General features: G+C 47.2%; 1 protein-coding gene across 1 annotated transcript in view; it reads right to left on the minus strand.

Moving 5' to 3' along the window:
- ME3 (malic enzyme 3) overlaps positions 1 to 27,999 on the minus strand; it is a 139,065-nt gene that overhangs the window by 49,586 nt on the left and 61,480 nt on the right. The window contains exons 2-3 of the mRNA XM_075417156.1: positions 11,706 to 11,839; positions 10,020 to 10,169 (exon numbers count right to left, since the gene is read on the minus strand). Coding sequence (XP_075273271.1) covers positions 10,020 to 10,169; positions 11,706 to 11,839 — 284 coding nt within the window. The remainder of the gene's footprint in view (positions 1 to 10,019; positions 10,170 to 11,705; positions 11,840 to 27,999) is intronic.

Raw genomic sequence — 27,999 nt, forward strand, 5'->3', positions numbered from 1 at the left:
TAAGGCAACATCCTATAATTTAAGTACGCTGTGAGATTTAAATTTCAACTAATCTGCAAGGTGAATGATTGCATTATTATAAATGTCCTTAAAGTTGTCATTGTGTATTTTAGGCAGAAAAACCAAAATTCAGAAGATGCAGGCTCCAAGGTATAATAATGAATTATTCCCTATCCACACCAACCCCCTAAAGCCACGCAGGGAAATCTCCAGGATCCTAAGGGACGGCAAGCAGAGCAGCTGTAGGAAACTGCCAAAGCTCAGGAACAGTGAGGCCTGAACAAGCACAACCCAGTGACCGCTCCTAAACGCAGACGGCAGCGCACACAGGCTTCAGTGGGAGCTGCAGCCCTCCCAGTTCTCGGCCATAGCCCAACCCCTGCCACAGCAGCAAGGTCCAGGTCAGAGCCTAAAGCAAAGCTTTTGGATCCACCTCCTAGTCTGCCAAGTTATTAACACCCAGCACTATTTTCAGCAGGGTTTTTTTCCAGGAAAAGCGAGCTTATACAACCACTCTGTGTCCTCTCTTACCTGCTAGTTCATTTCAAGCAAATTTAATAGAAAGGCAAAGGTCTCGAAGATGTTTGTTCCTACACCCTTCTATGGAAATCACTGTTGAGATAAAGTGAAAAGATAATGGGGTTCCTGTCCCCAGCACTCTGGGGAGGGGCACGTAGACTTTCTCCTGACAATTATTCTGACAGCTGGCCAAAAAAGATAGCTTGCAGTTAGACACAACATGTGCTGCTTCACACCTAGTCCCTGCTGAGCCCTCACTAGCCCAGCCCTACCAAAGCCTCAGAGCCTTCCTGGGCTGCGGGACTAAGCAGAAGGCAGAGAAAACGGAAGAAAAAGCTGGTTGTGGAGTAAATCAAATGAAATACTGGAATGGTTATGGGGCAGGATCAAAAGCACACAGATAGGAAACCAGAGGGGACAGCAAGCAGGGCACCCGAAGCTGCGCCCACTGCTGCCTAAAGAAGAGGTGAGGGAAGGGGAGAAGGACGAGCTGGCATGGGTGGCTATGGTGGAGCATAGGTGGATACAGAGAAAGGATGAAAGTGATGTGGAAGGGAGCAGAAGGTATTGCAGAGGGGAAGTGTTAGGGGACAGTGGACAGAAACCAGGAGGGATCCTGGATTCATTGGTTCTGCTGGTCAGGAAACAGCCTAAAGAATAAATAGCCCTCTCTTCCGCTCCAGGGGGGAATCGATAGAGAAAGACCAGCGCACTAACTCCTGATACTGGTCATCATACAGAAAATGCAGAGGGTTGGCATCAGATCCCTGGTGAATCTCTGCTATCCACAGCGAAGGATTAAGGCAGGCCAACAGGTTCACATTGCTTTTGGCTTGCCAGGAGCCTCTTGTTGGATTCTCAGGACAGAAGGGTTTAACCAGAGAATTGTCCTGTCATAGCATAATGCATTGGTTAAATCCTGTCTCTATTCCAAAACTTCAGAAACAAACTTTCTCCAGTGTTCTTTTCAGCAGTGGTGTTTCAATACTGGTGTTTAAGAAGAGCTTTGCAAAGCTCTGCGTAAAGATTGAGGCCCCGGAGCCGAGGGCTGGGTAAGAGCCAGGCAGGTCTGCAGCGCGGGGTCTGACCCGTGCTTACCCTCGACAGCCGGAGCTCCCTTCTTGTGCAGGAGGAAGACAGAGAAACCAGGCTGTTCACAACTACTCTGCCACCCGTGCGGAAATTTACAGACGCACACGGGTGAAGACCAGGCTTTGAGGTGAGGCGTAAGCTCCCACCACCCAGGGATCGCACCAACCAGCGAGTGACGGCATCTCCCAAATTCAGCATCCTTTGCTGCATTTAAGCTCCTCAGGCTCAAGGGGCTTGAAGCCCTCCGTTCGGAAACAACTTTACGTGCAGGAAAACACGTCTCAGCCCTGATTTTTCTCTGCCTTTTTGGAGGCTCAGTTCTAAACCTGCCTGTGTGTTGGACCCTGGAAGATTACAGGGTTGTGAAGAAAGGTGAGCCATTGGTGCTGTTGCTCAGGGACGTTGACCGAGGAGCCCTTATCTGTTTTCACTGCTGAGAACATAACGTGTTCTGTTTTACTTGATAGTACAGAGGTTAAGGTGGGATCAGAAGTCCCTGGGAAGATAAATTAAGCCCTGCTCTGATTATATTTCCTTTCTGCGCTGTGCAAATCCTTCCAAGACCCGCACCTTCACTTTTAAAGTGTGCTGCAGGGAGCCCCAAGAACCAGCACAGAACTGGGACGAGGTTTGACAAAGAAATATTATTTTGACAATACCAGAGCAAACAGCTTTCAGAGAAATTAAATCTAACCTGGCATATTCTGTCTTTTGCCATAAATTGTACCAAATACAGAAAACATCAGCAGCTTTTACAGCAGGTCTTCCCAATCACGTACTGAAGATGCGTGTGGCTTGCCTTGTCAAAATGTTTGGACGGTGCATCCGCACACAGAGTTCTCCAGAAAAAAAAAATAAACAAAACACAGCAAAACCCAAGAAAGGTAAGAATTACAGTACCAAAGCACAGAGGCCCTCACTTTGTGCAGATCAGTTGGGGAAGTCTTTGGCAAATGCAAACCAGCTCTTCATGCTGCCGACTGATTTCTCTTCTCTTCGAGAACTGTACACCCTGTTACAGTGGATATTGCTGTCCGAGGTTTTCATGATTGCCAGTGTTCTTTCCCCTCCAATTTACATCCTGGTATTTATTATTCTAAATAATTCTCCTCCCTCCTCCCCATCTTTGGCATTTTTTGTTTAAGGTGGGGTTGTTCCTTGTGGCAGCAGCTTAGCCAGATTAAATGCGAACACATCCTCTTGAATTTCCTTCACCAGGTCAACCTCTTTCTTTTGGTCAACTCCACCTCTTCCTTTCAGCTTCTCCTGGTAAATTGGGGAATTTCAACAGACTTAAATCTAAATCACCTCTGACAGCAGGGGAAAGCCTGACCTTGATAAGTTAACATGAGACTTTGCTGTTAACTTCACTGAGCCTGAGATTTTACCTTACACCCATGGAAGTTCCTCTTGAGCGTTAGACACATTGCACGTACATTTTGCTCAGGAAAAGTAAGAGAGGGAAGACTGGAGATATGGAAGGACGAGCACTGACTGTTTTTCTCATGACAAAAGGGTTCTAAATCCTTTTTCACTCCCACCCCAATTTAATAACCCTGGTACAGCCTCACAGCCCCAACAGTGTCCACCCTATTCCCCCAGTCCTCCCGGTACCTCAGATCACGGCTGACACACCAGCTCTTCTCCCCGCACACCCAGGAGCCAATCTGTGCTCCTCTCTGCATTCTGAGAACCACCTCACTGGAGAGGGAACAGAGAAGGGACAAGGATGGGGGTGCAGTACGCTGAAAAGACTCGCCTGGAAAATGTGGGGTCAGCACAGAGGGAGTAGTGGGAACCCTTGAACACTGACTTCAGCTGCTTCTGGAAGGACAAACCAGGCAGGTGGCAACAAGAGAAGTTATGACAATCAGTTTTTTTGCAAGAAGTAGCGATTGCCTAAAGGGGTTTCAAAGTACAATTTCCAGGACAATAATCCAAAAACCCAGTCTTCTCACTCACTTTTGGTCTCCACTGTTCTATAGAAGAGGGAGTACAGACAATTCTGTGGTTAGGGACAAGTCTATGGGATTTAGACCTGTATTCTAATTTCCAGTTCGTTTGGGCTTAAAGTGTCTAGAAATGGCAGGCAACTTTCTCTCCTGCTGCTCAGACTGCACAACACCATTAAAAAAAATCCCTCAGCAGAGTCAGATCTGTTGACAAGACAATTCTGTAGACTGACTGATGTTCCACTTGCTCGTTTTTCATCGGTGACACAGATCATTATTCTGTCAGACTTGATTTTCACACCATCTGCATCCTGTCAGCGTTCATTCTCCAGGTTCAGCTTCACCCCAACATGTTTCACATTGTTCTGCCATCAGCCCTTAAAGATATTTATGTCTCCAGAAAAGGAGAGGGAACTTGGGGAAGTTTTTTTCTGTCCCCACAGCTTTCCTCCGACAGTGACGCACCAACCTGTTCCAGCCCTCCTCTCAGGGGATGCCAAAAGCTTTTGCAGAGCAGCTGACAACTTTATACTTTCAAATACCAGTATGCTCATGAATTATCCAGTCTCAAGAGACTGCAGCCTTATGCCACTGTAATAAACTATCCCTCACTATCACAGAAGAAACAAAACCCTGATTCCATGCCCTGAGACAAGTTCCCTCTCTGCTTTCTCTTTGTGAAAAAGTATAACGTCTCTTTCCAAAGCTACTGTCACAGTTAAAAGAGATCCTCCAGCTTGAAAAAACCCTTTTAAACAGCATTGCACATATTCTCTCCTGTGCTGCATAAGGACCCCCATAATATTCATTAAGTATATTTTACATTAAAAAAAAAAGAAAAAGCAAAAAAAGAAAAAAGATCATAATACTACTATGCAGTTCTCTTCACAAAGGACTTTCTATCTTCACCGTAAAGCACAAAGGACTCTCAGCCACAGTTTCAAAACGTTTAGGGCTGGTGGAAGCATTTCCTAGGATAACAGTGACTCTTTCTACTACTGGGATCAAAGAACAAAGATTCCCCTTTCCTTACCTCTTTTAGCGTCTCAGAAAGTTGCAAGCCCTGCTCTGTGACACTTCATTCCTTCCCCCTACCAAACTTCTGATGAGGATAAAGGATCTCCAGGCTTTCAAAAGCAAACACTTCCTTAGTTCCTTAGTACCTAGGGTAACCCATCCCTTGCACAAAGCTATGGTACAGCATCCCAGCTGCTGAACAGAAGCAAACCTGCCCTCCCCACGCCTCCAGCAGCTTGCTCCTGCTTCTGCACATCCCTTCCACCACCTCAGCACGACTCCTGTTGCCGCTGGCGGTGAACTGGCTATCTGGATTACCGCTAGCCTGGCCCATGGAAGATTTGGATCTACCCCCATTTACTCCTGAACCAGATCATTGCGCAGAGGCATGGACATCTGTGCAGGCACGAGGGTGGTGGAAGGGAGCACTGAGTAACCAGGGATGGATCGCAGGAGACAGACTGCAAAGCTCTGTATTTCAGCCACTGGATCTGAAGCTTTACAACTCTGCAAGAAATCTCCTTTAAGTCTGGGCCACCCTTGAGCACCAGAAATTACACCTACACAATCCAGGGACACTATTTCCAGCAATAAAATTTGGCCTTCACAATAAGAATTCATCTGGGTCCCCTAACAACCATTCCAGAACTTGCGAAGACAAATACGGCAGCAGACTTTTTGTAATAAAACTACAGCTGCAAGACCCTGAGACACAAACTGTGGAGGAACATGACCTGAGAAGCCCCAAGAAGCAAGCATATTTGCCTACCCTCGTCTTATTCTCCTCCTGAGGTACCTGCTGCTGCCCACTTCTGCAGACAGGGTCCATGGCTAGAGAGACTTCTCTTTGGACATAGTCGCTCTTCCCTTGTGCTTATTTAACGTGATCTGATCACAGAAGATGGAGATTGATTTTGACAGGGTCCTTATCGTAAGTGTGACAGAGGTGAAACCGCCTGGTACTTCAACCTGTTCTTACAGATTACATCATAAATTCTAATTTAAACCCACAAAATATAAAATGACACTGTACTTTGGCCTGAAGACTTTAATGCTTATTGCATGACTTTGAATAAGCAAATATTGGTAACTCAGCAGGGAGCTGTCTGGAAACCAAGAAAGGAAAAACATTATTCAACATAGACACCTTCCAGCAAAAACTTCAGAGCTCTTAGGAGACAGGGCCAGAATGCCATTTCTAATAATTTGATGGTTCCACCCTAATAATTTGATGGTTCCACCTCTGTTCCAGCTGTTTTAAAACCCCAAGACTTCATCACCTAGGAAAAAGTCTGAGGCCACAGAAAAAGAAAGCCTACTTGAAGAATTTAAAGCAGCTCCTGAAGAGAAAGGCAGCCGGAGTTTGGGGAAGGCTGGGGCAGAGGAGCTCTGCTTGGCCCACCCGCAGAAGTGGGGAGACTGTGGCCATCACAGATGAGCATGCCAAGAGTTGGATGTTGCAAGCCTTTTTTTCCCTAGTAGTGCTTTTCTGCTGGCAAACAGAGAAAACCTGAGTTTAAAAACTGCTGGCTGTGTAACTTTTTGAAAGGAAAGAACAGCAGGTGTCTGATCCCATTTGGAGCAGATAAATCTGCTGGCAAGGAGGATGCTGGAGCCCTGACCTAGGAGGAGAACTTCGGACACCAGCCCTGTTGGAGTGCAGGTAAAAGCTCCACTTCCAAGAGCTTGTCTATAGAGACCAGGAAAGGTAAAAAAGGCATTGAGCCCTGCAGTTCTGACAGCAGTATCTGGGAAACAAAATCTGCTGCCATGCAAACACTGATAAATGCATTCTGATGAGAGAAGCCCTGCTGGACCTCAAAGGACTATTTTCAGATGCTCTTGTACAAGAGTTGCTTTGTAAGCAAGTTATTTGTGCTTTAATCTTTCCAGGCTCAACCTTCAAATATGAAGCCAAGCACTAATGGGGCTGAGAAAGATCTCAACAGAGGGGAGAAGTTTATTGTGCCCACAGGTCACTAATTGCTGCTGTTGTGGCCGCAGAAATACTGTATAATATTCTGTAGGCTTCCCTCCTCACCATAAGCTGTGCTATATGTGCACATTCATCCACACTGGAACACCACGTTGTGTTTTAAAACTGAGGTATCTCATCTCCCTTGCCTGATCAACAGTATTAAATGTGACAGTTTGGATGAAAAGGTAATTGCTGCATCAAACATTCAAACCAGCTCCCCGTTGTCCAACGGGTTGGGCTGGGAAGCACGACCCTCCAGAGGACACATTTAGCAAGACCGTGATTCACTGGAGAGATGAGCCAAAACCAACAGGACAGAGTTCACAGCAGGACATGCAGCGAGGAGAAATGCTAAGCACAATTGCGGAGTGGCACATATCTGACGGGGTAATCGTGTCAAAGCAAAGGTTCACAAGGAGAAGATGTCAAAATGCATTGCAGTGAGCAGACCGGTCAGACAATGCCACAAAAGGCGGGGGCACACCGGGATGCGTTAGCGAAAGCTAAAATCTGACTGCCCTGCTCTCCTCGGCACTGCCAGTCCTCCGTGGCAAAGCGGTGCTCACTCTTCCGTGGTGCACTTCAGGAGAAATGTAGCCAAACCGGAGACTCCCGAGTGGGACAATGCGGGCAGAACTGCAAGAACTACAGGCAAGAAAACCACCAGGCTGAACGTGATCCCAGTTTTCTACCCTGATGACACTGGCAAAGAACATTTAGGTTACATACTAGGGGAAAACCACCTTCTACTTTTATGACAGTCAAGTACTGGAGTGGGCTTCATAGGGCAGCTTTCTTGCAGCTTTAAAACAAGCCATCACCAGTTAATGAAGAGGATTATATGATACGACTTCCTGTGACAGCAGAGCCAAACTGACTGGTTTGGTCATCCTCTCTGGTTCCAGGTGCTATGTTCTACCTAAAACAAGGGTGACGTGTTCTTGTGGGCGTCATTTCCTTCAAAACAACTTCTGTTACAATTAGGTTAGAAAAATCACCTTTTCAGACTGAAAGTGCAGCTTAGGATAACAAACATGAGAAGATCTAGAAATACAAACTTAGATCTTAATTCCTGAGCTCCCCAAATCTGCAGGTCCCAACAATTTTAGCGAAGTGTTGGCATCCTACCCTGAACTAAGTGTCTCACAGGCTGGCTCCTGATGTACACAGCATCATTTAGGTTGGAAAAGATGCTTAAGATCATCAAGTCTGACCGTTAACCTAGCACTGCCAAGTCCACCACTAAACCATGTCCCTACGTGCCATGTCTACACGTCTTTTAAACACCTCCAGGGACGGTGACTCCACCACTTCCCTGGGCAGCCTGTTCCAGTGCTTGACAACCCTTACATATATAATACACTCCAGGAAAGAAAATATATACTGCAAGAAAATACGAGTCAGATCTACAAAAAAAGCACACACGAATGCTCCTCATTTTAATCTCATCAGTTTACATGATATAATAGCTCTTCTCTTTATGGAAAAACACCACTCTTGCTAAAACAACCTAGACTAAAACCAGATCTGAGGTAGGCTGAAATTCACTCTCCCTCTTCAGAGAAACAAATGCCCTGCCACAGGAAATTCAGTGTACTCGGGGCATGACAGCTTGCCCTTTCCTGCGGAAGCCACGGGCTGGAATCCAGAACAGCTCCAAACCCAAGTTCACCAGCGAAACTGTCAGTCTAGGAGAACAGATGTGCTTACCACACTGGTAAGACACCGTGCGTTTGAAACATGAGAAAGAAGTGAGCTACAGGAAGGGGAACTCTCCAACAGCAACCACTGCAGAAAGAGTCCGGCATAGGAAAGACACCCCTGCACTCCTGAGGATAACAACAGGGACAGAAAACAAGAGGCGAAGCTCCCAAATGTCGTTTGAACTTCTTGCACGGCAAAGGCAGACTGAAGACAGGGACACGGTGGCTGTGCAGCAGGACCCACCTGCTGTGAATCCTGAGCAGCTGAGACCCAGCAGCGTGCTCTTCCCTTCCTGACAGTGCTCACCCGGGGACAGAGTCTGGGCTCTTTTACCTCTGCTACCTTCTCCCCTGCTCAGAAGAAGTAAGCACCTTCCCCCTGCACAAAGGGCAATTCCTTCTCTGGTTTCCTCTTACACATTGAGGAGGAGGAGGAGGGGATGTGATCAAGGCTTGCCTAGATGAATGATGTCACCATAGCCCAGCAGATCCAGAAGCTGGGTATCAGGGACAGAATGTAATTACCTGGGATAGACACAAGCCAAAAAGCAATCCTGAGGAGCAGCTCATGTGAAGGAACACAGTGGCTTTGCTCGAAATTTTGATGACAAGCAGGAATCACACATGTTTGCCAAGATAATCGGATCCGTAATACGTTATCCGTTATCTGCCTACACAGCCCTTACATCTTCGAGGTCTGACCTTGGGTCAGTCAGTAGAACTTGCCTCAGTTGCCCCACCTATTACAGAATCACAGAATCACAGAATAGCAGGGGTTGGAAGGGACCTCTGTGGGTCATCTAGTCCAACCCTCCTGCTGAAGCAGGGTCACCTACAGCAGGCTGCACAGGACCTTGTCCAGGTGGGTCTTGAATATCTCCAGAGAAGGAGACTCCACAACCTCCCTGGGCAGCCTGTTCCAGTGCTCTGTCACCCTCAGAGGGAAGAAATTCTTCCTCACGTTCAGACGGAACACTACTCTCAGCTGAAACTGCAGTTAAACCTCATGCTTGTGAAATGTTTTTAAACCAGTATTATTCCACTCCGTCACTTTGCATGTTTTTGTAGCAAAATCTACAGTTTTTATCTTCCCACTGGTACATTTTGAGGACACAAAAAATAAAAAGCTTGCAGAGAAAAGGGAACCTTACCATTGAATTTTCAGGCTAGGACTAAAATGCATTTCAGAAGGCTAATGAGGGCTTTATCTAAATATTAGTAATTAACAAGAATGATGCAGAACAGGGCCTTCCAACATGATGCACAGTGTTTAACGTTGCATGAATTTACACAGCAGCTGTTCTGAGCAGCACTGACGCAGGGCATCACCTCCTACGAAAATGCTTCTTGCGGGATGGTTTGTGGAAGTGCACACAAAAGTTCCACATCAGCACAACGTGTCCAAAATCCAGCGGTGACTCCAAGGCCCGCCCTGCAGCAGGCAGGCAGTGCTCCTGAGGCAGCGGACGGGCAGGGGTGCAGCCGTCTGCTCAGAGCTGTTTGGAGCTGAGCTGCACAGACCGTACAGTACTGGCTGAGAACAAACCCACTCCGCTCGCCGTTCGCAGGGAGCAGGCAGAGCTCCACTCCCCAGCTCATCACCAAAGGTACACACAAGAGGCTGCTTACTGAGCCGTCTTCCGATGAAGGACTGAGTTTTAGATGATTCGGGCCACCCACATGAAGATGGACTGTCGATACAAAGGAAACATTCACATGGAATTAAAAAAAAGGGGCAAGAACAGTGTGATCACTCACCGCGGTCTCCTGAAAGCCAAGCCATACTGCTGACAAGCGAGGCCAACCGTTGGGGTGTAAACGATGGGCATGAATCTCTCGATGTCGGAGGTCAGCACTCGATAAAAAAGCTTCTCATTTCTGTCTTGTAATGTCATAAGAACAATATACCTTACAAGTAAAATAAAACAGATATATATCAGCATTTATGGATGTCAGCAGTTTGATAAAAAGCGGTAGCTGGCTCACTCAGTACGTACTCAGCTCTCCCAAGCCCTGACACTCCTCAGTGCTCCATCGTGAGCAGATACTTGGAGCAAGACCTCCCCGAGGACCCCAGCGGCTCCGCCACCCTCACCAACAGCTCACAAAGACTCGGCAGAGCTGGAAGTCAGACCCATGTGTACACTCAGAAATTCGGAATTTGCATTAGAAACAAATGCAATGGACAAGGGCAAAAGCAGACTTCAGGGCTACCTGGGACAGAGCGGGACATCATCTTTATTATCAGAATTTATTTTGCAATCTAGAAGATGAAAGATGCATATATGCAAATGCTAACACGCACATTTCAAAGCACTGTCTTTCCTAAAATAATTCCACAAAACCTCTCTCTACATTATCCCACATCCTCAATTACTTAATTGGTAATTATGATAGCTAAATTCCATATCCGAAAAAAAGAAAAAGACATTAATTTAAGAAAATGAAAATTTTAAATCAACTTTGTATTCTTAGTGTTCTCCAGACTTACACGTCCCTCACTGGGTTTGTATGACCACTTAGGGATTTAAAATATGTTACATTTCTCCAAAGATTTTTCTTTCTTGAAAATGCTTCATTGGCTAAGACTGAATTTGTCAAATTGAAGCCAGCAGAATGAAAAACTCAAAAAGTAAAGAGAGATTGCAAACGATTTTCTGTCTGAAAAACCTGTATGAACATAATGATGAGCTCCCTTTTGTGTTCAGCGCCCAATCTCGCAGCGTGGCTTCAAAAAGGCATCGCACGCTGCCAACAATATGTCATTTGCAAGATGGACACAGGCATTTGTGACAGAGAAAAACCAAAGCAATGGAACTGCTCTGCGGGGGAAGAGTCCTGCTGCCTCTGCCCCCAGATCAATAGCAGCTGAGAGGGATGGAGATGCAAACCCCACCGCCCGTCACAACGACGGTCGCACAGCATCTTCCATCACTAACCCTGAGGAACAATACCGGACACAAGGCAAGCTCAGGAACAGAAAGATCAGTCATTATATATCATTACTTCTTTTCTTTTATTTTTTATACCAGTTGGCAGGTTCTTTCTGTGCTTCCATCCAGTATTTCAGTGAATATATTAATGAGCATACAGATCGGTACATGCACCACATGTGTTCGCTCTGCCTCCAGCACTGTGAGGCAGGGACTGGTCGTCGTTGTGCACTTGTACCCAAAGTACAGTGAATTGCCAGGCTAACACCAGAGCTCTCCAGCAATGCAGGGGTAGAAAAAAAGCAATATTGGTGCTGCTTTGGGACCAGGATGGCATGTAACTGAGGTGACAGCAGACAGGCCAGAACAAACACTCCTGGTGCTGGAGAATATGGACAGCTGGAAAACAGGGACTCTGAGGCAAAGCTGTGTGCCCCAAGTCTTCCCGAGGGCTTTACAGAACTGAAAATGAAAGGGGGAGGGAGAAGGAAATAAGATGGTTTTGACGTACTTGTCTAGATCGTTAGATTTGTTCTCGTAGTTTTTCATCACACGGAGGACTTGAACATCTTGGCTCAAGAAGCACGGAGGAAGGAGGCCATGAATCCCCAGCTGCAGCCTCTCTTCAAGCGTAAAGGCCATTCCCTGGGAAGACAAGAGGAGTGCACGTTCAAACGGCACGCCATGCGCTACCAGGCAGGACATCCAAGAGGAAAGCCGGCGGCGGCAGCCCCCGAGGCCTGGCAGGCAGTCCTTGGCTGCCGGGAGCGCGGGGCTCAGCCTCAGACCCTCCAGCTTCCCGACCAGTAGTCCCAGTGCCAGCAGGGCTTTGACGGTTCACGCCCTTTTGCCATTTGAATCTGGTTGGTCTCTGTAGTGTATACAACGCTATAGTGTAGACATTCTTAGGGTTTCTTTCACTTTACACTTTTCTTATACTACTGCCCTGGTTTCTTCGTAGTTTAATTAGCTCACTCCTGCTAGTTTCAATGGCCCTCCTGAAAGCTCAGCTCTGACAGCCATTTACAAATCACATATCAGGTTTAGAATCACAAAATCATAGAGTCATTTAGCTTGGATCTTTAAGATCATTGAGTCTAACACTGCCAAGTCCACCACTAAACCATGTCCTTAAGTGCGTGATTCATCTATTTGTCTTTTAAACACCTCCAGCGATGGTGACTCCACCACTTCCCTGGGTAGCCTGGTCCAATGCTCCACAACCCTTTTGTGTGGAAATGTTTCCTAACATCCAATCTAAACGTCCCCTAGCACAAATCAAGGCCATTTCCTCTTGTTATCTGGGAGAAGACACCAACCCCCACCTTGCTACCACCTCCTTTCAGGTAGTTGTAGAGAGTGATAAGGTCCCCCTTCACCCCCCTCTTCTCCAGACTAAACAGCCCCAGCTCCCTCAGCCGCTCCTCGTAAGACTTGTTCTCCAGACCCCTCACCAGCCTCGTTGCCCTTCTCTGGACACGCTCCAGCCCCTCAATGTCCTCCTTGTAGTGAGGGGCCCAAAACTGAACACAGACTCGAGGTGCGGCCTCACCAGTGCCGAGTACAGGGGCACGATCACCTCCCTACTCCTGCTGGCCACACTTTTCCTGACACAAGCCAGGATGCTGTTGACCTTCTTGGCCACCTGGGCACACTGCTGGCTCATGTTCAGCCGGCTGTCAACCAACACCCCAAGGTCCTTTTCCACTGGGCAGCTCTCCAGCCAGTCCTCCTCAGGCCTGTAGCGTTGCATGGGGTTGTTGTGACCCGAGGGCAGAACCCGGCATTTGGCCTTGTTGAACCTCATACAGCTGGCTTTGGCCCATCAATCCAGTCTGTCCAGGTCCCTCTGCAGAGCCTGCCTATACTCAAGCAGATCAACACTACCACCCAACTTGGTGTCATCTCCAAACTTCCTGAGGGAGCACTCAATCCCCTCATCCAGATCATTGATAAAGATGTTAAACAGGACTGGCCCCAACACTGAGCCCTGGGGAACACTACTTCTGACCAGCTGCCAGCTGGATTTAACTCCATTCACCACCACTCTCTGGGCTTGGCCATTCAGCCAATTCTTTACCCAGCAAAGAGTACACCCATCCAAGCCATGAGCATGGCTTCTCCAGGAGGATGCTGTGGGAAACAGTGTCAAAGGCTTTACCAAAGTCCAGGTAAACATCATCCACAGTCTTTCCCTCATCCACTAAGCGGGTCACCTTGTCACAGAAGGAGATCAGGTTGGTCAAGCAGGACCTGCCTTTCATAAACCCATGCTGGCTGGGCCTGATCACCTGGTTGTCCTGTACACGCAATGGGATGACACTGAAGATGATCTGCTCCATAACCTTCCTGGCACTGAGGTCAAACTGACAGGCCTCTAGTTCCCCAGATCCTCCTTACATCATCGTAGATGGGCGTCACATTTGTTAATCCCCAGTTAGCCAAGTTTAGATTTGGATACTGGGTAGTATACCAAATTCATCAACTCGTTGTAGCATACCCAACTCATCAGCTTCAGTTACCTTCTAGTTTTCCACCAGACACAATTATGTACTAATGGCATATTAGCCATGCAGAAGACAGACACGACATGTAGGATGCTTTCTCAGTGGTAAACCTTTTTTTTTAATTCAAGGAGCACACAGAGTGCCAGAAGTTTTATGAAGTAGCTGACACTGGCCCACAGCTGAAGCTCGAATGCTGGATTGCGTGGGATAACCCTGCTCTGTGGGACAATTCCATCCTTCCTAGGCAGAAGCCTGAGTGTGTCCCATTCCCGTGCATGCAGGGCTGATGCTCCAGATGACCAGCAGCAGCCTGTGCTGGGAGTCAGCCCAATGAACAGCAACGGTAAATGCATTCTGCAGCCTGGGAAGAAGATTATAAAAGGTCTTAGTCCCTATTTAATGGGATTTCTGCCATGCTGATAGCGGATTAGACAGCAGGATAGAACGAGAGATTTTCAGAAGCATCTAAGGAGATTAAATCCTAATGAAAACTTCACCCATAACTAACCAACTGATTCATATCTTGATGAACAGCTGGCAGTAAAATATTCAAAATCGGTAATTATTGGTCTCCATCTACTCAAGCAAACAGACAAATGCTTGAAAAAATCTTAATGAGCAGCTCTGTGACTACACAGCTGTTAAACTGTTGTTTTCTTCCATGGATTTGCTGTTAACTCTATGACAAATGACCGTTGTTAATGTTGCACAAGAAAAAGTGAGGACATATCTCGATGAACTTGATTTTGGCAGACTTCCCCTGCCTCCCGTTGCTTGTTCCTGTCCCCGTGCCTTCCCGGTGTTGTGCCAGCCCAAGCACGTGTGCACTCACATGGTTCATCAGCGGGAAGAAGTACCTGGATTAAGAATAACCGGGTCTTCTGAGCTCCGAGCAGCTCCCCTGGCTGATGCCACCCCAGAGATGGCTCTAAAGACATGGGCAAGCCTGGGGGCAGCCAGTCGGGACATGCAGCCATGGGGACGGACCGCTGGAAGAGCCGCTCACTTCCAAGTGGTGCAGATGCTGGTGAAAATGTTTGTCAGAGTACCAGCGATGACGAGTAACCCGCTACAGGCCAGAGGGAAGGACTGAAACCGATTCTCCTGTCTGCCAGATCCATGCTCTGTACATAGTGTGACCCTTCCTTTACTAGTAAATTGTGCACTAGCACAAATTTAAAAAAAAAAGAAGTCTTCATATATTTCGGAAGAGCTATTCAGCCTCCAGGACATCTGAGAAGAAAACGATCTTTATCCTGCAAGAGTTTTCATAGTTTTTTTCTGCTCTGTATCAGGATAGAGCCAAGTATTTTTGAAAACTTTGATGTTAAGGACATGGCAGAGAGAAATCGTTCCTCTCCCAGCCAGCAGACGAGGAGTCAGCAGTTGCCCGGGAGGCAGGAGGTCAAGACATTGCTGTCAAACCCAAAAAGGGCACGGAAATTTCTGCGGTCGTTGGTGAATGCTGTAGGCAGGCCATGGCTGGTTCTGCCGGAGTGCCTGACAATTCTGACTGACATTTCCTTCCTGGACCTGAGAAGCCTTCCCGCAGATGAGTTTCACAGCAGAACTGGTACGTTCCCACACGATAACGTTTGAATTTTTTGTCAGTCATCATTTCTGAGTTTATAAAAAACCCCAACACATTCTCACCAGAAAATTTGCAACCGCCTGTATTCTCCAGACTGGAGACTTCTCAGATACTAGACTAAGATCAACGCTGGGCATCAGCTCCAATATTTGGCTTCATGCTGACAATATTGTATCATGGCAGGGAAAATACAGCTACTGCGAATGTCAAAGTTTATCTTCAATGAATGGAAAAAAAAAAGATACAATTTCCAACCGTTTACTTCCTGTGACCTCTGAACATGGAGGACAGATAATGGGAGACAGAAATATTTGGCAGCAAATGCTTTGCTCGCTTGTCTAGAGAGAGTCACATCACAGGTTGGCTGATCAGGGTCACAGACCTGACCCCAGCTCAGCCCCTGGGACAGAAATGAAGCTCAGCAAAAAAAAGTAAGCCAGTGGTGGTCACTCCTCTAAAAGAGACAAAAAAGACAGAAACACAGTATCCTGGGCATTGCTTCCCCCAACCACTAAAAATCTTCTTGCGGCACTTTTTCAATAGGATAAAAAGGCCTCTCAGTTATTTTCTATCCACTAAAACAGTGATAACTTTCAATATTTTGTCAAACGATCACACACCCAACACAAGAAAAAGTTTCTGCGTTTCAGCTGATTTCTATTCACAATAATACCACGCTGCCCTACAGAAACAGCGGTCTGCGTGCCCATCAGTATCTCCTCTTTTTTTCCCCAGTGGGCTGGGCTCTAGCTGGATGACATCTCCCACAAGCCAGCGTGGTCAGGAGCATCCAGCTTCCCTGCACCCAGGGGCAATGAGAGGGCCGTGATGGAATTCCAGCCGCCACGACGCTGAAGCACTTGCATTTGGCCACTTGACCTTCAGCCTCGCTGGCGTTTTTTGGTTTTTTCGGGGGAAACCCCCCAGGCTGAACAGTGTTCAGCAGCGTGCTGGGAAACCTCCTGAAGTGGTATTGGGAATTAATGTAATAGTTAATAAGGCTGAATGGAGCTGAAAGTGAGTGTGGGGTTGTAGAATGATTTTTTTGTGTAACTTGGGCTGGGCGGGATGTGCATGCAAGCCTGGGGCACGACTCTGCTTGGTGCTTAATTTCTGGCTCGTTTACATCTGCACAGTGCCAGGAGTCTGGTCTTCTCCAGCGCTGACCCACTATTTCAAGACACCGCATACTGCAGTCTCTGAACTTGAATCTTCAGCATTTGGGAGATCCATGCACAGGGATGCACGTTTTCGGGTTGCAAGAGCAGATTAAACTGTCTGGACACAACCACAGCTGTGCCACTAACAGCCCAGAGGCAAGCACAGCCACACCAACAGACCCAGTCTCTAGCTCACCACACTTGGCAGCTGCTGCGTCCACGTGAGCTGTACTGGTATCAGCATCTGCCCACTGGAGCGATCGCAGCCACACGCGAAGAGGAGCTTGCTGCCTTCCCAACCAGTTAAATCTCCAAACCACTTTTCAGTCCAGAGCTGGTCCACCACACAGTGGCTCTGTGGCAGGGCCGGGAGCGGAGCAGAAACTGCCCGGCTTAACTTTGCAGGCTGCTTTCTGAAGTTTCTGGGAAGGTCTAGGAGTAGGACCCCTGGGTGAAGCGGTTATATTCACTGAAACAGCGCAGCGTGAAATGAATTTGGAAACACATTCTGCCCCCGATCAAAAGCTGGAATTCACTGAGGTATTGCTCTGTTTAAAGCTTTTAGGGTTAGATTTTTCTTTTTTTTTTAAACTGCCTGAAAGCCATATTGTACCGCTCCTTTTCTGGTCTTGAAAGGTCTAATGATTAGATGGTGAGCCACAGCCCTGCAGAGCTAAAGCCAGGTGCTCCGATTCATTTTAAAATGTGTGGGAAATGAGTTGTCATGGAGAGGGCAGATGCTATGTCACTACCCAAAAACAAAGGCAAAAATATCAGCTGCCGACAAGGCTTCACGCTACGTGGGGGCTAAGTGAGGGGTTTCCTGCTGAAAAAGGCTTGCTGCAAAGAACTTCGCATGCTTCTGTTTTCTTATCGCTGACAGCAACAGGTCTGTTGTGTGGCAGCTCCCTCTCTGCAGCTCCAGCCCATAAAAGCCACTTCTTTTAGAAACTGAAGGGCAAAGCCAATTCACAGATAACAATTAGTTTTATCACCGCCCGAATTCTCCAGCAGCGAGAAGCGGGTGTTTCACTCAGGGATGAATGCAAGCAGGAGGGATGCAGGCGTGGCTCAGCCTTCTAATTTACTCATTATAGATCATACTTGTGTAGGTGGGAACAAAGACACAACAGGGTAGTTCCTAGGGTACCAGGAAACTGTTAAGGCAGTGGGCACCTAATCATGGGCTGAATTAGGCGTTACCTAGTGCAGAATAAGCAGAGCCCACTGCAGCTCAAACACCTCCAGCTGCTCAGCACCTTTTTGGAGCAAAGCCTTGGCGTACTGCGTCTTTCCACATCCCTGCGCTCTGACAATCTCTGAGCTGAGCAAACAAGGACCAGCGAACATCTCCCAGCCCCTTGGAAACAGTCCCTGGAAGAGGGACTTTCCTAGTCTGGTAAGAGCAGCGTGCTGGAAGGGGACACGGGGGTCACACAGACAAACAGGGATCACCACTGCCGGCTGCAAGAGGCTGCATCCGCTTCTCCTTCATAACTAGGATATGAAGAGTCATGCCAGGGAAGTCCTAATAGTCAGGGAACTTCGTAAGCTTATTCTGTACAGATTTTTCCTGTAATGTGTTTTCCACAGATCTCGGCACCTGTCCAGTTTTACAGCCAGGATGTACTTTGACTATCTGCATGCTAAAGTTCCTCCTGTAAGGGGTCAGAGCCAGAAGCTAAACTAATCCCCACTGAGACTGCACGCACAGGCTGGGGAGCAGACAGCAGCAGCAGAAAACATCAATTTTCTACACTCTGAAAGATCTTTCTGGAAAGGTCAGATTCTACTACGGCCTTCTCAGCTACGGCTGACTCGACAACCCTCTTGACAGTGCTCCTTCTCAGCTACTCAAGCTTCTCTTGCTGGTGTGGACGGACTGCCACAGGTCCTGTCCTGCACTGCATCCCACCCTGGAAAAGCTGTACTGAATATATTATTTGTATAAAAAGAGGGAAGGAGGCACATTGGAGGGTTAAACCTTTATTTTCTCATTTAAAGTGTCTTGTAGCTTATTACATTTATTATTTTTATTACCTTAACTTTTTACAAGGGTGTGTAGTGATAGGAGAAAGGGGAATGACTTTAAAGTGAAAGAGGGTGGATTTAGATTAGATATAAGCAAGAAATTCTTCACTCTGAGGCTGGTGAGGCCCTGGCCCAGGCTGCCCAGAGAAGCTGTGGCTGCCCCCTCCCTGGCAGTGTTCAAGGCCAGGTTGGATGGGGCTCTGAGCACCCTGGTCTGGTGGAAGGTGTCCCTGCTCATGGCAGGGGGTTTGAAGGAGATGATCTGTAAGGTCCCTTCCAACCCAAACCATTCTGTGATTCCATGGTTCTGTGATTCTAAGACTTGTATGTGTCTGTGCTCTTAGGCGTGGAGTAAACCCAAATCCGTGATGCTTTGGGGTATGGGGAAGACATCATGCAGTGTGTCTTCTCTGAAACCTGGAAAAATTCCCCACTGTGCCTTCTCAGCAGTTTTTGCTGGGCAAACCTTCTGCTGACTGCGATTTACAAACTCTTCTCACAGTGTCTCTGCATCCTTCTGGGTTCAAAGTCACTGACTGAAAAATCCCACACTCTTGGCCATCCCCTTTGTTTCAAAGTGATATAATCTTGGATTTCTAATTCTTTCATATCGTTGTTCCTTCCTCTCCCACAGAGCCTGGGAACACTAAAAAAACCTCCAAGACAAAGATAATTAAGCAACTCATGTTTGTTTCTGTTCCTGGGGAACCATCTTTAATGAGGTCCACTAATTCAATTACACGATGAGTTGTCCCTACTATTAATAAGGTTTCACCAATAACTTTTGCTTTGTGCAAGTAACTTCCTTTCACTGGATTAAAGGGGCATATTTCCATTATTATCCTCATTTTTACCTTGTCTTACAACTTTTGATTTACACCAATGTAAGAGTGATCAGAACTGGAATATGACAACTGTCCGCCAGAATCCTTACTGACCAGGGACCTGATCCTGCACAGTTTATCTCCCAGAAATAAATGTTTTCCCAATGAAGACACCCCTGATGGGCATGTGGCGGGCAAGATGTGATAGGATCACAGGCAAGAAGAAGCAAAGCCATGCTGTTCCCACATTTTACAGGAGGTTTACCTCAATAAATAAATCTCGTAAGCCAAATGTCTTCAGGGTTTTATTCCTTAATCCACAGGAAGAACTTCAATGCAAAGCTCCTCAAGCCCTACACTGTGATTTCAGCCTGCAGGGGTACAGCTCTGTACTGAATTTAGCAGAGAACTCATTACTAGCAATATTTACTACAGTTTGCCAGCCTCCAGGGTAGCAATTTTTCCTCCATAGAAAAAAAAAAAAAAGAAATCCATATGCTAGAAATTATATGTGTTTTGTCTGCAAACAAGATTCTGGTGCATTGAGAAAAACAGATTTTTAAAGCTGAGCTAGACAAACTTCCCCGAAGAACAGCTGGTTTGCCAGGCTGGTGGTGTGAAGGATCTGTGAACTTTGCAGATGGTTAAATATAGCTTCATTGCTCTATAGATAGGAAAGGTGGAGACAGACAATTAATGCCAAGAGGTGACAAGATACAGACTTTTTTTAAGAAACTCAAATTTTGGGCCAAATTCAATGCGTTCCTTCTTCCCACAAAAGCAATATTGAGATCCTCACAGAGTTCTAGCCAAGCTAATGAGAACACTTCTTTGGCTTTAGTAAGAAATAGATTAAGCTGACACCTCTTTTGTTTTTGACTAGATTCACAAATGTCTTTACATGCATGAAGTGTCTAAATAGAAGCCTCAGTGTCTTTCAGTACAGGAGAAGAGTAAAATCACTGCATGGCGAATAGGACTGCCATGCTACAGAAAAACTTGGTGTAACAGGGAAAAAAAAAAAAGGATAAATCCTGCGAAATTATTAGGAGCAACAGAGAAGCACAGAGTCCAAAATGGGGTTGACACATGGTGCACGCACACACGCACCCAGCAGAGTAAAGGCTGTTCCTGCCTGGGTGTGCATAACACACTAAGCACCCGCTGGTGGCCTCTTCATGTACAGCAAAGTCCTGGGTGCAGAGGGGAGCCCTGATGGAGCGAGCAGTGAGGAGGACTTCATGTTCTGTGCTACAGCCAAGTACACGCGCAGATTCCGGAGGCAAACCTCAAATTCTCAGCCCCCTCTCAAAAATACCCCACGTGATCTCGGCGCACAAATCCCAGTGGATTGGCCCTCTTGACTCTCAAGAAGATGAAGACACCCTGGTGTCTCCTCTACACAATTCCCAGCCTTCCTGTGTAATTCCACATCTGTTTTACACCTACCGCTGTCACAGCTTTTTACGTCAATTAGCGAGTAAAATGAGCTAGTCCAGGATAGAAATGAGAAGCTCATAGTCCACATGGCTATCTCAGCTGGGGTTGGGGGAGATGCTATTCTTTCACCTCATGGGGAGAGGGAGCAGGGTAAAACCAGTTTTATGCAGGTTTGCCAAGCACAAAACCCAGTATTTCCGTCAGAGTATGGCAGTTTCTGTGACGCTGCAGACACACATTTCTCCCAAATATGTTTTTCCTAGGCAGGAAGAATTAAGCATAAACTACAACGCTTGCATTCCTAAGTCTATGAAAACCAGCCCTCATCCTCAACTTGGACAAGCTAATATGTCTGAAAAGAAAGATCAAGGCAATTTTAAAGGTTTAAATGTGATCCAAAACATTAAGATAATACAGTCTGAGAAGCCAGTTTTACAATGCCTGGAAACCTCTCCCACTGCACGGGCAGCTGGTTGCGTGAACCGTAGTTGCATATAATTTGGGATCAGTGCTACAGCGAGCACTAACTTCCCTTTGAGGTTCCAGCAACTTGCACAAAAAGAGGCTTGTGCACTCACTGCTCGCACGCAAACTGCGTCGTGCTGTGGGTTGGGAGGATGGGAGTCTCTCTGCAATTTGTATCTCGTTTGCTATTGCCACTCCAGCAAATGAGGTTGCTCCAAATGTAGGCTGGAGCTGGATTGCAGTTCATGGATGATTGCTGATGGCTGTGGTTGGTTGAACACCACTGGAAAGCACTGCCTAAGCCATAGAACTACCTGCTTCACATGGAGATCGCTTAGATAGAAGTTTAATCTTACTGAAACCAAGAGTAGTTTTGTTACTGACTTTATCAGAGATGATTTCTCCACTGTACCATACATGCATCCTTGTATGCTTCTTCTACCAAAACTCTGTAGTAAGGAACCATCAGCAGCAGCTTCTTGAGCGGTACCAGATGCTCTCTGCTCATTCCCATCTAATCCAGGACAAGCAGGCTTGGCTTCTGAACCACAATTTTGATAGCTGTTTAATGAGATCACAGAATCACAGAATGGTTTGGGTTGGAAGGGACCTTAAAGACCATTTTGTTCCAACCCCCCTGCCATGGGCAGGGACACCTTTCACCAGACCAGGTTGCTCAGAGCCCCATCCAACCTGGCCTTGAACACTGCCAGGGAGGGGGCAGCCACAGCTTCTCTGGGCAGCCTGGGCCAGGGCCTCACTGCCCTCATGGTGATGAGTTTCTTTCTTATACCTAATCCAAATACAGCTTCTTGCAGTTTAAAACCATTGCCCCTTGTTCTATTACTACAGGGCCTTGTAAAAAATCCCTCTCCAGCTTTCTTGTAGGCCCCTTCAGGTACTGGAAGGCTGCAATAAAGTCTCCCTGGAGCCTCCTCTTCTCCAGGCTCAACAGCCCCAGCTCTCCCAGCCTTTCCTCACAGTAGAGGGGTTCCAGCCCTTGGATCATTGCTGTGGCCTCCTCTGGCCCCACTCCAACAGCTCCAGGTCTGCCCTGTGCTGACGGCTCCAGAGCTGGACACAGAACTCGGTGGGGTCTCACCAGAGTGGAGCAGAGAGGCAGAATCACCTCCCTTGCCCTGCTGCCCATGCTGGTATGGTACATATGTCCAGATGTAACATTTGCCTGCTTCAGAGCACTACAGGCTATTTGAGATGCCTATAAAACACTCCAATACTCCCTCAGATAAAAGATTCTAGAGAAAGTCAATGTTTTCCTTCAAAAATTAGGAATATGAGAAGTAAAGAAGGCTCTAAATGAGAAATCTGTCATCGCAGTAAAACAAATGCACTAGAAATAACACCACCAAGCTCTCCTCCGGTTATACAACCACCACCTGAAGACAAGTAACCACGCAGGTAAACAGAGCATCCCGCAAGAAATCCGTGTGAGCCTCCATTTCCCATCTGAGCAGTTCGCCCTGCTTTTGTCTCCCTCTCACCGCTTTCGCAGCCCATCCACACTGCGAGGTCACTGATGGACTTCAACTCAGTCAGCCAATGCTGGGGCTCAGCAGGGAGCTGCAGCTATCATCACGTGCGCGGGGCCGAGGCACTGTTGCCATTTGCGGTGCCTGTTGGCATTGCTCCGCACCGGCTCGGAGACGTTCAGCGCTCTCGGGAGTGTCCAGCTTCCCTCTGGAATGCGGGAGATCTTCGTGCTGTCCTCGCTCGGCAGCTCACCTTAGAGTTTAGCTGTGCCTCACACCATGATGGGATTTTTCTTCCCGCTTCTCAGCCTTCCACAGACTCAGCCCCTCCGATGGTCTTTTCTTTTGTCTCTCAAGGCACTGAGCATCTTGCTTCCCTCTCTTTGCTCCAGCCTTTCTACAACCATATTTCACCAACCCCTTTTCAACACTGAAAGACAGCTAAAGCTGCATGTACGAACAGACACACACACACACATATATATATCCGTAGCACAAACACGTCCTTTTCCAGCGCAGGCTCCAGCCAGCCCTGAGATGATCTCCATGCTGACCTCAGGGGCTGTTGTTTCGCCAAGCGTATGTTTTGCTTAAATGCTAAGCTCAGTCATCCAACAGTCCAAACTACTTCTGGCATCACCAGGAGAGCAGCTAGCCTACCGTGACTACCCTCTGACCCGGCCCCTCATCCTCCTCCTCGTCTGAGTATTTTACTTCAAGCTTTTTCTTCCTTTTCAATGCAGAGAGGAAAAAGGAAGATGCATGAAGGGCTCACGTACGTGCAGTCTGACCTTCCGTGTCTACAGCTCTCATCACCTTTGCGTGCGCTCTCCCTGCTGTCCTGGTCTCTTGTCAACTTGATTTGAGCTGTCTCTAAACTACACGCAGCTGAATGCACAGCACTCGGCATGTTTGGCCCCGATACCAGAGCATCTGGACTTCAATTTGTACAATAACACAAATACAAAATGATACAACCTTTCTATCAAACTTCTCCCCCAGGACCTCTAAATACTCTTCCAATGATGCAGTCTTTTCTTTGCCCCTCAGAATCTGAGCTCTATTTTTTCCATATGGTGTGAGTAGAACTCTGTCCATATATTCCAGGTGACAAAACACCACTAATTTCATCTAAGTGCTTTAATTTTCAACACTTTCTTGAGACTGAGCTTAACCATTTGCACTTTCAAAAGCACCCGCTGCACTAGAAAGATATTTACACTGGACTATAAAGCAAATAACTGATAAAGTTCTGAGATATTTCCAAAAACGTTTGAAAATGAAAACTCCCATCCTCCTCTTCCAACTGTTTTTAATCAAGGGCAGTATGAAACAAGTTATCCAAGTTCAGGAAAAAAAAAAAAGAAGTACAATTACTCTGAGATGAAATTTAAAGATTAAAACCCTTTTGATTCCCGGAGCTGCCTGACAAACATTTCTGTGGAACAGGAACTGCAGCAAGATGTTATAATGTATTTCTGTCAGTCTGGAGATGCGTGACCACATGCGGGTCGAGGCAGCTGAACTGTTCATTGTCACTAGGAAGCTGTGAATCGCCCCTTTGGCAAACCTTCAAATGAGTTTAGAAAAAAACTGATTTTGTTCTTGATTCCATTAGATACTATAGCTTGAAATGTAAATAATATTGTTCTTGGCATGGCTGCTGCCTGTCCACCTCCAGCCTCTCCTAGCTTAGACGAGTATTGTCCGAGGCCAGCACGGCAGCTTCCTTCCTCCAACAGAACATGTATTCTTCTGTAACCGAAACAATTTGGCTAAATGACGCAAAGATGAAGCGTGACTGCAGTGAGGGTAACAAACGCAGTCTGGGCTCCTTGAATGCACAAGCGTTATCCCAAAATAATGTGCTATATAGATGATCAGGAGAAGGCAATGGCTACAGCATTGATTTCGCTGGTGCACCTCTGCTTGTTAGGAGGCACCAGCTGATGCATCAAACCTTCAAACCTGCCACTCAAAGGTGGGCTTCAACTTATTGATACCTGCCTTGCTGAAAGAGGAAGGTGCAAAGTGGGGAGCACTGGGGGCAGAGCCAGCCAGAGTCTGCAAAGACTGGGAAGCTTGAAGCGATCTTCACTTCTGACCTGCTGCGAAAGATCTGCATGCAGGACAACAGGATGGCCACTGATTCTGCCTTCTTCAAAGCCAGCTGATGACACCGTGCACATCTTTGGGAACAGACCCCTCAAACTCAGGTTTCAGTCCAGGGTTTTGATTCTCTGCCTGACACCACAGTCCTGCAGCAACATCAGAATTAAGCAAACGTAAAATGATTTTGAACTTGCTTAGTGTCTGAAATTAATGAAGCCCTGAATATTCAGAGCTGAAAAGCCAGACGGAGACCTTACTGCAACCCTTCGAAATAAAAAGGGTGCTTATAAGAAAGATGGGGATAGACGTTTTAGTAGGGGCTGTTGCAATGGGACCAGGGGTAATGGTTTTAAACTAAAAGAGGGTAGGTTAAGACTGGACATAAGGCAGACATTTTTTAAGATGATGGTGGTGAAACCCTGGCACAGGTTGCCCAGAGAGGTGGTCAATGCCCCATCCCTGGCAGTGTTCAAGGCCAGGCTGGACGGGGCTCTGAGCAACCTGATCCAGTAGAAGATGTCCCTGCTCATGGCAGGGGCGTTGGACTAGATGACCTTTAAGGTCCCTTCCAACCCAAAGCATTCCATGAGTCTGTACTCTGGGGAAAACAGGGCTACACTTCAGTGTCAGTACGATTTCGTCATTTCTCAGTGGCTATAGGAAGTTTTATCAGACACAAGTGCCTTCCTCCTGGGAAGTTATCACATTATCCATAAAATCTGAGTGAGGGAGCACTCACTCCTGAAGTTCTTGGGCTACCATTACGTGTAGCATTGAACAAAACATAAGCAGTCACACTCTATCATCCTTTACAATAAAAGCACGGTTGTCAGAGGACATGTCCGTAAGGCACGCCTTTTGCGTGCTTAAAAAAAGCTTTATCTTCTGCTCCATCAGTACGCAGAAGTGCTGACTTTGCCAGGTCAGCCATCAACCAACATCACGACGTTCCGGCTGTGTCTCTGCCTTGCTGCCACACGACAGCATCCTTTCCCAACCCAGGAGAAGAGGTCAGCAGTTCTGACTGCCTGATCCGCTACTGATGTCGATGAACTAAAGGATGCTCTCAGAGAGAAGGGATGAAGCTGAACAGCACCCCAGGGAGTTACCTAACAGTTACTTAAGGATGGGCATACAACCACACCAACAGCCTCTGCAGTAGAAACCATGCTCTGGACAAAGGTCCGGGATCCCTAAAGATGGGGTCCCAGTCACGATGCCTGTGTAAGCAAACCTACAGCGTCTTTTGTTGGCTGAAAGAACCTAACAGCAATATAAGAAGAACAGCACAGTGTTTCGCTTGTGCCTTCACACCTCTGTAATTATTTCAGTAGTACGTGCCTGATACTAAATCCTTGTGTCTGGAAAGTTGTGTAAGAGCAGTAGAGTAGCTGGCAAACCCCAGCAGATCTCTGCTCGAGGAAGGGACAATCTCTACGGGAGGGTGCTAGTCCAGACCCTCCGGACCCAGAGCTCAGTACAAGATGTCAGTGAGAGGCAGCAGGCTTTTCCTTCACCGAGCCGCGCAGATCGTTTGCAAGCTGATAACCTCCGGGGCTGTTTGAGGAAAACGCTTTCTGCTGGGAAGCTATACTCAGGGCAGCAAGGGGAGTACCTGAGCATAACATCTCTTGCAGTTGTTAATGCCACCTTGTCTTACACTCAGTGATTCAAGAGGATCATCGTATCCCTCAGCTCTGACAGGCTGTAATGTCACCAGAAGTATCACGCTCTCCGAGTGCCAAGTGAGTCCAGCTGTCTGGGTAAGAAACTAGCTAGACACACTTCCTACGCCTCTCTGTCAAAAAAATTGTGACCAAAAAAAAAGCAGAATGGGATTGGCAAGGGGAAAATGAGCAGGTAAGGGGCTACAAACCATGCAGCTCTGCAATACCACGCGATGGTCAGGAGGAAGCCCGTGGGACACCCCAGCCCCACGGCAGGGTCAGGCACTGACACAGGAGCTGACCCCGTTCCCCCAGGGCCCAAGGGGAGCTCCCAGGGGAGGTCACCGGGGCACCGGCACTTCCAAGCTCAGCTGTGTTTCCACTCCTAAAGCAGCTCCTACTGCTTTATTACAGCACAAATGTAGCTGGCTCATTCAGTCCCGTCTCTCTCTCTTCTGATTTTCTTTCAAGGAAAATGCAAATAAGTTAAGTGGCAGAGCTGCTAATTAATGCCAGATTATCTTGTCGAAGTTGCTATTTGCAGGATGTCTCATTCAGAGCTTCCAAGCATGTCAGTGAGCACCGTGTTTAGGCTGCAGCAGTCTCACACCGTCATCGTATTTCCTCCGATGACTTCCCGAAGCAAGGTTTTTAGTTTTTCTAGCTGGTAGTAGATGTGTGAGTGTCAGAAACTAAGGAAACAAATACTATCCATGACAAACCTGCAGGATGAACCTTACTGCTACCTCACCACACAATAAAGAAAACTTGCTACCAAAGTTTGGTTATTTTCACAGTTATTAGTAACTTGGGTTACTTCCATTAAAACGTTCTGTGAAAAAATTATGTCAGCAATAAATACAGAGGATCCTTCACATTTACGTAACGACAGCTCCCACACGTTTGTTGTTCTGGGCTGTCTTAGGCAACTCTATGCAGTCTGATTTGGAGACCACGAAATAACTCCAGTTGGCAGAGAGCAGCTATGTGCTCCCTTTGGGACAGCGGCTGCCATGAGTCCACCAGCTTTACAAAGAATCATAGAATCAGAGAATGCTTTGGGTTGGAAGGGACCTTTAGAGGCCATCTAGCCCAACCTAGTGAGCAGGGACATCTTCAGCCAGATCAGGTTGCTCAGAGCCCCGTCCAACCTGACCTTGAATGTTTCCAGGGATGGGGCATTGACCACCTCTCTGAGCAACCTGTGCCAGCACCCTTATGGCAAAAAATTTATTCCTTATATCTAGTCTAAATCTACACTCACTTAGTTTAAAGCCACTATTCCTTGTCCTATCGCAACAAGCCCTTCTGAAAAGATTTTCCCCATCTTGCCTACAGGCCCCTTCAGATACTGGAAGGGCGCAATAAGGTCTCCCCACAGCCTTCTCTTCTCCAGGCTGAACAGCCCCAACTCTCCCAGGCTTTCTTCACAGCAGACGTGCTCCAGCCCTTGGATCATTGCTGGGGCCTCCTCTGGCCCCACTCCAACAGCTCCATGTCCTTCTTGTGCTGGGGGCT

Source organism: Opisthocomus hoazin, chromosome 1 (genome assembly GCF_030867145.1).
Source record: "Opisthocomus hoazin isolate bOpiHoa1 chromosome 1, bOpiHoa1.hap1, whole genome shotgun sequence".
NCBI classification, from domain to species: domain Eukaryota; kingdom Metazoa; phylum Chordata; class Aves; order Opisthocomiformes; family Opisthocomidae; genus Opisthocomus; species Opisthocomus hoazin.